Consider the following 11298-nt stretch of genomic DNA (forward strand, 5'->3'; position numbering starts at 1 on the left):
CCCAGGCCTCCGGCCTGACCTGCCGCCCGGTCTGCATTGCACCCGACCCCGATGCTTGTCCCTGCGGGTGGTGGGTCCACAGGGTGGCTGCTCCATGTTGTTTCTTCGGGCTGAGCCCGACCGGGCCCCATGGGCGAAGGCCCGGCCACCAGACGCTCGCCGACGAGCTCCCCTCCTGGGTCTGGCTCCGGGAGGGTGCCCCGGTTTCCCTGGTCCGGGCGAGGTGGCTGAAGTCCGTGGGCTGCTTATCATCAGGGTCGTTTTGAACCGCTCTTAGTCTGGGCTCTCCCCTGAGACCTGTTTGCCTTGGGAGACCCTACCAGGGGCTACTGCCCCGGACAACATAGCTCCCAGGATCACTGAGCCACTCAAACTCCTCCACCACGGTAAGGTGGCGATTCACGGAGGAGAGCGATTCACGGAGGAGAGCTTAAGAGATATCAGACAAAAAAAAACATTTTTAATAAAGATGTAGAAATATTTCCGTTGGTATGTTGATGGTGTTTACTGTTGCACACACTGAGCAAAAGACATGTTTTATTGTTAATGAACAAGAATAAAGATGAACAAAAATAAAGAGCCTCAGTGGCTGCGTTTACATTTGTATTCAACATGAATACAAATGTAAACGCTATGATCGGCGTTATGTTCTGGGAGATAATTGGGATTAATAGACAATTACAAAACATCGCACAATGCTGCTTTTATATTGACACGGCCACTTGCGATTTGTGGGCAACAACGAATGAGAAGAGAACAGATGAGATGAACACATTCATGCTGAACAGAACAGTGTGTTGTGTTGAACACACACACACACAGGGTTAATTTGATGCTAAGTGGTCATCTAAAAGTGTTGTGTGTTGGGCAGCCTCAGCGGCCGCGTTAAGCTGTGCAGTGCTCTGGTTCCCTTAGCAGACTGAGGAGCTCCTCCATCTTGGCTACTTCCACTTCTGGACCCTTCGGCTGCACCTGACCCTTCTTGGCCTACACACACACAAGCACAGACACACAAGCACAGACACACACACACACACACACACACACACACACACACACACACACACACACACACAGAGTGAGAGAGAGAGAGAAAACTTGTAAATTATATTTTGCTTACCAAGCACTTAGGGAGACCACAAACCCAGCAGGCAGACAATTAACCAGAGGAGAACACAATCAGACATAAATGGAAATGGATGTGAAGTCAATAGCAGCAAAGAGGTTATAATAATCCATTATATAGTCATTTCTTTCCACCATGTTGTGATGTTGTTTGGAGACATGAAGCTACTGCCTAAAGGACACGACTGCAAAGGGCAAATTCAAAGAGAGAGTGTGTTGTTATTATTGGCATATTAAACACTCCTGTGCATAGAAAAACACACACAGCCACTTAAGAGCTATAGCTCAACATGTGTCCTCTTTTGCTGCAGGAGGTCATTCTACCTCTGTTATAAGGATATTTAACAGGCCCATCATTATCATGTCTTAGAATGTCTATATTATTTTATGACATTTATATAATAATATTACAACTTACTGGATATGGACTTTTATTACTTTCACGAACAAAGAGGTAATTTATATTGACTTGCTTTAGCAGAGAGGCGGGCTACTAATAATAATTATCAAGGTTAGATAGGAGTTTGAGGGAGGCGCAAAAGCCTAAATCGTTCCAAAACTGCATGAAAACCAGCTAGCACTGTAGCAAAAAGTAAACTACTGTTTATGTAACCTGTGAATATATATGACTGTCCTGCTCTTACCAAGACATCCAACAAACTTCCTACAGAAATAAAAAGGAATCAGTCCACAGTCTATAATACAGGCTGCTGGAGGGATGCGTCAGGGCGCGTCCTGTGTCCTAAAACCATTTTCACAGCAGACATTGTGACTTTGTTAGAGCAGGACAAGTACAGGTGTAACTAATAACATTAAAAGGTGCGCACAGTAGAGTGCAGATCTCTGCCATGTGTGTCTGCAATGACTCCTGCTGTATCGTGTTATTGAATGAAAACAACCCACAATTGGCTAACCCCCACAAGTGGCGATGTATGCAGGCCATCGAGTCAAATTCAACTCACCCAGCCGCCTGCCTGCGTAGCAGCAGCTGAGTGGCGGCGAGGTACTCAGCAGTGTGCGTGCTGGTAGTTCCGTTTAGCTGATAGCCAAACACAGTGTCCAAAACACTAAAAGTGAGCGAAATGTTTTCTCCCACTCTGTCTCTGGGTACAGCGGCTGCACTGAGCTGTGTGATGTATCACTAGCGGCTCAGCGAGTGAGGTGTCAGCAGGCAGTCAATGGCGGTACAACACAATAAAAGCTTTTTTATGAGTCACCGCAACCACGAGAGATCCTTGAGCATGCAGCCATAACTGGCCACCCACATGTATTAGGCAGAATGCGGGATTAGCCGTGGAGAGAACACAGAGGTGCACAATCACTCACGGACAGACGGACGCACTCATACACAAACTCACACATGCAACAGATCACATGATCCTCCCGGCAGGGATGACGGTAATAACGATGGCTCGTTACATTTAAGCGTCTCAGTAAGTCATGCTAGTGAGCCAGCATGCACAACACCAGGACTGCAACCTCTGAATGGAATGTAGCTATCATTAATGTTATGAGACACACGAGTGCTTTTCCTACTATGACATCCCATAATGGCTGCTATGTAATGCTAATCTAATCATCTATTGTGTGCGTAGTATTTTTGCATTGAAGAATGACAACGTGAGGGATAAAACTAACTGTATGCATAATAAAATATACTTCATGTGTATAGTTTTGGACACGATCATCCCATGATGGAATAAACAGTACAGCTGTGGTTTTGACAACAAAATACACCTTAAGTCTTAATTTGATGTCTGTGCACCTTTTACCATTAAATCTAATTATTGTATATTAACAATCACACAATCACAATAGTACAAATAATTACATAATACCTTTTTTTATAGATTTATGTTTAGAAGTGTTACAGTGACAAAGTGTGACTGACGCCTCAACACTGTAGAAAGCTGGAGAACTCTGGGCAACTGTGGCTAAGTGGATAGCAGGGCTGTCCTTCAATCAGAAGATCGGCGGTTCGATTCCCGGCTCCGCTAGTTACATGTCGATGTGTCCTTGAGCAAGACACTTAAGCCCAAAATTGCTCCCGTAGCTGTGCCTACGGTGTAGAAATGTGATAGAATGCTGAATTATGCGTCTGCTAAATGACTGTAATCTAATGTAACTCCTCCTTTGAAGCTCAGAAAATGTAAATTGATATTTGTGGTGTAGCTGTTTGAGATACAGTGAGTGGGTTGATCCAGACAGACAGCTGCGTTCCCGAAACGAATGAGCATCAAATCTCGATGCGCCATGATTAATGGCTCAATAAAGCTTCTATTGCTATTCAAAAGTATAATCAAAATCATATAAAATCATCTTCTCTCAAGATGTCAACATGTGTTCTACATTCCTTGCTGGCTTGCTTACTGCAGCAGTAAAATCCTAGACTTGTGTCTGCTCATTTACTAGCAATACAACATGAACACAAATGTAAACGCTACGTTATATTCTGGGAGATAATTGGGATTAATAGACAATTACAAAATATTGCACAATCCTGCTTTTATATTACACTTGCGATATGTGGGCAACATGGAAAGAGAAGAGAACAGATGAGATGAACACATCCATGCTGAACAGAACAGTGCGTTGTGTTGAACACACACAGGGTTAATTTGATGCTTAGTGGTCATCTAAAAGTGATGAACAGTTGGAGTGTGTGTCTAAAGTTGACTATAACCTGGACTTTTCGTGGTACCTAATATGCATTATGTGAATTGTGAAACACTTTCAGACCAGATTCAACTAGAAAGTGAAGCCTGCATAAACGTTCTCTTTCTCCACGATAACGCCACGTATCCACAGTTCTGTAGAGTTGTGTGTGTGTGTGTGTGCAGCATAACAACAGGCCCACCTGACACTACCTCTTACTGATGGCTGCCCTCAGGCTTACAACGGGGAAATAACTGCTCACTTCAGCACAACAGAGCATTTTAGAACATCCTGTGGTAAACTTTTTGTTTTTTTGACACTTTAAGTCAGAGTTCGGACATTTGACCTCTCATTTTGGAAGCCCCAAACAATTAACTCATTTCGAGGTGCACTGCAAGACAACAGAGGTTAAGTGGAATTGTATGGTGAGAGTGAATGAGCCAGGAAGTTGGACTGCGCCGACAGCCTTACAGAATTTGGGGTATTTCAATGGGCCACCGTGCCCATTGTGCAAGTTTTAGAGGGCTGCAGTGCCAATTTTACAAGACATATTAATAATAATATTTGCTGTGGGTGTCGACCGCAGTCAGTGGTGCTTAACTATACAATTACTCCCCAATTGTATGCTTTAGGGCTACAGTCTGAGGTCTGAGGCTAATGAGGTACCACTGGATGTGTGTGTGTTGATATGTTGTACCCATTCAAACTGTGTTATGCGAGTGGTTGAATGAGAATTGTTTATGCGTGTTGCACCCAGGCACTACATGGCAGTGTATAATACTCAAAAATGCGTTGTGAAATAAATATGTGTTACTCTAGTCATTAGAATGTTTTTTCCAGCTTACATGCACCTATGTGGCCAACACAAAGGAGCACAAAAGAAAAGGCTGGAGAGGTGGCAGAGCAGACTCTAAATGGGCCCTGACTAAAGTGTTGTGACTCAGCGTGCCATTAGGTTTCCTCCTGTGTTTAGTGGGGCCGCTGTGATTACTCCACAGCTCATTAACCATTGTCACTGGGTGGCAACAGAGCCCTCAGTGACTCATCAATTGTGAATGGATTAAAGTGGAATTTAGTTTTACTGTAAACAAGTTGCTTTGAATCCAGAATATATTTCAGCTTTTTTTTCTTTAAGAATATTCTCCCCACTATGTCTTCGCATTCATTTTATTGCCATTTGGTGAAATTAGCTCGAGGTCAGGACTCATGCAAAGGAACAATAATACAAAAGGGCAGACATGCATTCAGATCATTGACAGATAAGATGGTATATAAGGTGAAAGAAACACCCATTTTGAATGTTATCAGCTGATTTCAATGGGCTTTATCAGCGGTCATCACTATCAAGTGATAAGTGATCACTAATGCAAGTGACTTATGGTTTCACACAGGACTCAAACAATGGTCCTCCAGGTGAAAGTCCCGTGAATGTTTGACTCATCCATCGCCCCCTTATGGGCCCCTTATGGGCCCCTTATGGGCCCCTTATGGGCCCCTTATGGGGCCCTGCCCCATAATGGAGGTGACTGCCAGAAGATTCGGGTGTTTTCCTCTGAATTCTAAACTCGGAAGTCAAACTTTTTTTGCTTCATGTGCCACTTTCATAAGAATGAACGGGGCGCTGCCGCCGACGCTGCATCCGGTCTCTTTATACATCCGTCATTTTATCGCTCTACTACATCACCTCACTTCCACCTTAATTCCCTTCATAATTATTACAGTGAATAGAGGTCAGTGCGTCTTCTTGTTTTTGTATCTGTGATTGAACGCTGATAACACCCATGCAATTAGCTGTTAACATCCAAAGCAGGGGGCAAGAACACAATAAGCCATTCAAATGCAATGGGAACAATGCAGAACACACTTCACCACAGTACTGAAAGTGGCAGACGACTTGGTATTACATTTGTAATGTGGACAAGCTCCATTCGTATGTGCCAATAGAGCCTCATTATAAAGACAAAGCAGCAAGAGAAAAAAAACATGCAGCTGCATTTGGAAGGATTAAAATGGGCATAGCTTTGGAGCAAATTAGCTCAAACAATTCTCTCTCTTGCAACTCGATTAGATCCTTACCTTGGGTTTCTTGCGGAGGTTAGGGGAGAGTTTGAAGCTGCTGACATAGCCTCGGTCATCCCCCACAGTGATGAGAGGATGGATGGGATTAAACTCAATGTGAGTCAGCTTGGTCTTTTTGGCCACCACCGACTGCTGGCAGATGGCCTCATATTTGTTGACGCTGAGGTCAAAGACATGAATCTGAAAAAGACGAATAATCAAAAGAATAAATGTGTTGTTTATGAATCTTTGTTTTGTTACAGTTCTAATTATTTAGGCTGGAGGACGTACATTATGTCGGAAGATTCTGAAGGCTAGATCTGTTGCTGCCATTTTATATCTTGTGTTTGTGTTGTCTATTAAGGAGCCTGGTGGAGCACACGCCTCTGCAGGGATGCAGCCTGAACATCTGGTGCACAGAAAGGTGTTCCCAGTACTTCAATGAGTGTGCACTTCTGTCAGTATGTGTGTATGTATGTCAATGGCAAATGGACTTCCATTGATAGCGTGCATGTCAACATTCACACACACACACACCCATACACAGAGGCTGCCATCACAAGTGCCACCTGCCCATCAGATCTAAACTAATGCACATTCACGCACACTCAAACACCGATGGCACAGCCTTTTGGAGCAATTTGCCGACAATCCACACTTCGCCACGTGGATGTGAGTCGCCGGGGGACCCAACAACCGATCTTCCGGTTAGAGGAGGACCCGGTCTACCGTTGAGCCACAGCTGCTGCGTGTTTGTCTGTGCTGGCATACAAAACCATAAGCATCATTATCCAGAAGGGACCAGACCACACAATCTGTTCAGCAACGAATAAGCCCACTGCAGCGCACGGCCCACTCCTTTTACCAGAAAGATGACTGCGTCCGGGCTGTTAGGGTTCACACCGTGTATGTGTACAAACACCACATTAAGCAGCACAGTCACTTACAACCAATCATCATATTCTACCAGGGTATGACTTTCTGTAACCTCCATCACTTCAGCCATTATCTAAAGAGCACTAATGTAACATTAGTCATACCTGATTGCAGTACACACTGACTACATGACATCTACATCACACAAGATACATTTTACTGTGTTGAAATGATTGCCTATAATATATTAAACTTACACTGTAGAACATATTCATTTTACTTGATTTTAAAATATCAAATTGTTCTATTATTGAGGCAGTTTTTATTGCTTTAGGTTGATGTTGTTGCATCACATCTAAAAACCCAGCATGAGCTGATGCAGGTATTCTGACTGAAATATGAAGCAGTCCATGTGCAGAAGGTGAGGAAGAGCTGCACACAGAGCAAATATGGATTTGGAGTTTAATCACTGGAGGATAAGCTTGGACTTCTCATTATTTCATCCTGACACTTTATTTCCTCGTTTGGCACCTCAGATGGAGAGGCAGTGACAGAGAGAACGAAGAGATATTTGTTTGCACTGCACAACTCAGTGTCATTTCTACACCTCAGCTTGCCAGGCAAGTCATTATCCTTATGAACACATGCACGCACGCACGCACGCACGCACGCACGCACACACACACACATACACACACACACACACACATACACACACACACACACACACACACACGTACGCCACTGTGTCTCTGACATTTTGCAGTGTGGCAGCAGCAGCAGCAGGCCAGGTTTTCATCAACAGAAAACACACGTCAGGGGGCGCACAGCTCATGCTGAGTCACTCAAGCTCTACCAGACACTCAGAAAACAACAATGTACTGCAAATGATTTGCTATCCGGAGGTAGATTATGCCGACTAACATCATGCACTACGACCGCAACAATATTCGACAATATTCTGCCATTCTTCCAAAATGTGACAGTGACCAAAGAGCAAGTTCAGCCTCGCTTTGGAACTGAATGTACGGTCATTATTTAGTGGATACAGTTAATTCTGCACAGCCCTGTCCCTCAGGCCCATCCCTCAGTTTACAGATGACATTTACACCTCGAAATGTGGCATTACAGCAAATACTAATATAATATCTATATAAAATCACTAGCTCACAAAGTCTAAGCAAGCACATGCTTAAAATCAGACTGAAATGATCGTTCCGATTTGAGTTTAGCACACTGAGGAAAAATAGATCAGCACTCTGACCTTGATCGACTCCAATTTAATATTCTTGTCATTCCTGCTGCTTAGAGAGGATATTGTGCTCGTAAAATATATGCCAACTGATGAGCTTTTAATGAGCTTTTTAATAGCTGCTGAAACTGCTTTTGATCGAGTTTCAGAGGATAAATTACGGGACTGAGATTTAATATGCTTTCTAGCAAAGTCATTTATTTTGTTTTGTTTTTTCTGTAGATGTATACAATTTAAAAAAAACTGCTGATTTTATACTATGTTTATTAATCTGTATACATTTAGCCATTTAGCTTGTATACTATAAGGGGACATTTCATTTATAGTTGTGAATTTGGTAAAAAATCCCATGTTTCTTCTCTTCCATATCTAATCAAGACTGATGTTTGGTTATGAAATATTTTGCGTAATCATCGGTACACTATAGTATGTATAGAGCCAATGGGGACTAAACTCTGGCATTGGAAAGGACGGGAAACACACACACACACACACACACACACACACACACACACACACACACACACCTACACACACACACACACACTATCACATACGGTGTCTCTGAAATTGCTCAGCTCTCATTTCCTTTTTTATCATTCTCACACGACTTCACTTGGCTCACCGGACAGGAAATGTGTCAGACACAACACTCTGGACTTTTATAGGCTGGAGCGAAGACAAACAGATGGGGACAGCTTGCAGCCATACTAAGAAAATATGTGAAGATAAGCAACACGGCATCCACGGAAATGACTTTTGGCTGGAATCAATAACCATTGATTCCAGCAGGAGCCCGCCTTAGTCACAAAAAAACGTGTTTGAACAAACTCAATTGCTTGAGGCTATTCTGCATATAAACATAAAACACCTCAATGTACAATCAATGCTGTGAGGTTCTTAATAAATCTAAGTGAGGACATGCACTGTGGCTTGAACCAGGGTACTCTAAAGGCCCAAACAGGCATATATATGAACTGCTAAACTTCTACGTCAAGCTGAGGGCTGCAAAATGTAAGTTTAGGCGGACACTTACCGTTCCATCTGTTGTGACGGCAGCGAATACAGTGGAGGAGTATGGAGCCCAGGCAACGTCACCAACAGCTGCATTCAGATCAAATGTGAACATTGGAGTGCTGACAAAACACACAGATACACACAGTCAGTCAGGAAACGTGTAACTTTCCATTATATTAAATCAAATGCTAAGAAACCACGCACATACAAGTCTTCTTCAAATATTAAGGGAAGTGTGTGTGTGTGTGTGTGTGTGTGTGTGTGAGCGAAATAAATGGAGTAGGCAAAACAATCTATTTCAAGAGGCAACACAGAAGAACCGACTTAGATGCGTACATGAAAGCAATTTGCACTCGCAGGTTGTTGTCAGTGGGGTTTGATTTACTAAGGCAGAAACTAATTACACATCCAACACCTGAGATGTCCTTCTGGTCACATTCTGCAAGTGAAGCAGAGCTCAAAAGGCCCTATTCAGTGGTAGAATATGTCCACCATCAAGCTCAGAAAAATAAATCAAAACGTAGCAATGTTGAAATGTGAAATCAAGAATGCATTCAAATGAGTGCTTTGTGAATGTCAAATACGGCCACACACACACACACACACACACACACACACACACACACACACACACACACACACACACACACACACACACACACACACACACAGCCTCATCTATATACACCTGTAGCCGCTCTTTGTTTGAAATGGACATGTTCATCTATGACATTCATTTTATGTTACTTATTGTTTTGGACCTATTTCAGAATAGTTACACTATTTACTGCAGTATACTCGTAGGTATTCACACATTTGGAGTATTTTATGTGCAATACTGAACCCCACAAATTGTATGAAACTTAGTAAACAAACCAGAATGTAAACCGTAACATTCTTGCCCGAGCCTCCCTTATTGATTTTGGGGCAAGCTGTGCCTCAGATGACAGATAAACTGTGTTCCCATGCTGCTGTGTGATAAATGACATGCACTCTGGTAGGTATGTCTGAATCTGGCCCAGGGCCTTTTTACAGCAGAATGACATACTGCACATCTAAGAGCCAGGGCTACTACGATTCTAAAACCGTGTCCTTTTGTGTAGTTTAGCTAACTTGATGCAACTCTCTTCTATTACGACTTCAGCTCATTCTGGACTGGTTAACACCATGTGGCGGTTCTACAGGATATATTAGCCGCAGGCGTCAAACAAAAGCAGCAGTTTTCACCGTAAAGCTTTCGCACACTTCTAAACGAGTGCGGCAAAGTTTGAGAAAATGTGTTGGATCCAGTCAGACCCTCTCCTGGAAACTACATCTATGGGGTGTTGTGGATCATTCTTGAAAACCTTGTCTCTCATAATGGGAGGATGATTACTATCATTATTCAGTCGAGCTGCCTGTGCTGACAAGAAGTGGGAGGCACTGTGGGTTAGTGAAATAAGCAAGAAACATGATGCTATGTGAGGACAAGGTAATAAAGACCAATATACTGGAATAGGGTTACAGGAATGCTGATTATATTGTCTCTGAATGCACATAGACATCTGAACACAGAGAACTAGGGTTGTTGATAACCATGAAAATATAAATACTGTATAAAGTTGCAGTTACTATTCTGTAACTAATCACAGCATTTAATTCCCTTGAGGTATAAATGACAAATGTATCATTCATCTTCTTCCACACAGGTACTTTTACCTGAATAATGCTGAAACATAACATATAGACAAAATTGAATAATTCTTAAAGCTGTGATATCTACAGTAGCTGCACATTTCACTCTTTCTCTTTTCAGTTTTCCTACTTGATGGTATGGTCCCAGATCTTGACGGTCCAGTCTGAACTGCAAGAGATGAAAACCTTCGGGTGGAAGTGGTTCCACCTTATTGCCTCCACTGCCATGCTGTGGGCATCATATGTCTCCAGGAACTGGCTTGAGTACGTTTTGGAGCACTGGAGAATAAAGACATCAAGGCAAATATCAGTCTTGATTTGGGCCAAAGTTGATGGTATAAACACAGATTTTCCTTTAAAATACCATGTGATAGCGCACCAGTCCAGTATTAAATGAAAGTTTCTGTGGTAACACCATTCCCACTCAGTTTAATCAAATCTTGATTGTAATCCAAACTGTTATTAGTGTTTCTATATTATGGTTAGTAAAAACAAATTGAGTGGGAATAAAAGAAAAAAGAAGCCTAACTAGACATCAGTATGACGCGACAAAGGTAGAAGTATTTGTGATTAGTAAACAGAAGGAAAACATTTTTTCTTTTTACTTTTAACTTGAATTTGTAATCTACTTTTGTTTTCTA

The 11298-nt window shown here is 42.5% G+C and overlaps 1 protein-coding gene across 1 annotated transcript in view; it reads right to left on the reverse strand.

Annotated features, from left to right (window-relative positions):
- Nucleotides 1-740: 740 nt before the first annotated feature.
- Nucleotides 741-11298, reverse strand: part of dnai1.2 (dynein, axonemal, intermediate chain 1, paralog 2) — a 17285-nt gene continuing 6727 nt past the window's right edge. The window contains exons 15-18 of the mRNA XM_079186346.1: nucleotides 10788-10936; nucleotides 9003-9102; nucleotides 5857-6039; nucleotides 741-987 (exon numbers count right to left, since the gene is read on the reverse strand). Of these exons, the coding sequence (XP_079042472.1) occupies nucleotides 886-987; nucleotides 5857-6039; nucleotides 9003-9102; nucleotides 10788-10936 (534 nt within the window). The 3' untranslated portion in view covers nucleotides 741-885. The remainder of the gene's footprint in view (nucleotides 988-5856; nucleotides 6040-9002; nucleotides 9103-10787; nucleotides 10937-11298) is intronic.

This window comes from Pholis gunnellus (genome assembly GCF_910591455.1).
Source record: "Pholis gunnellus genome assembly, chromosome: 3".
Classification (NCBI taxonomy): Eukaryota; Metazoa; Chordata; class Actinopteri; order Perciformes; family Pholidae; genus Pholis; species Pholis gunnellus.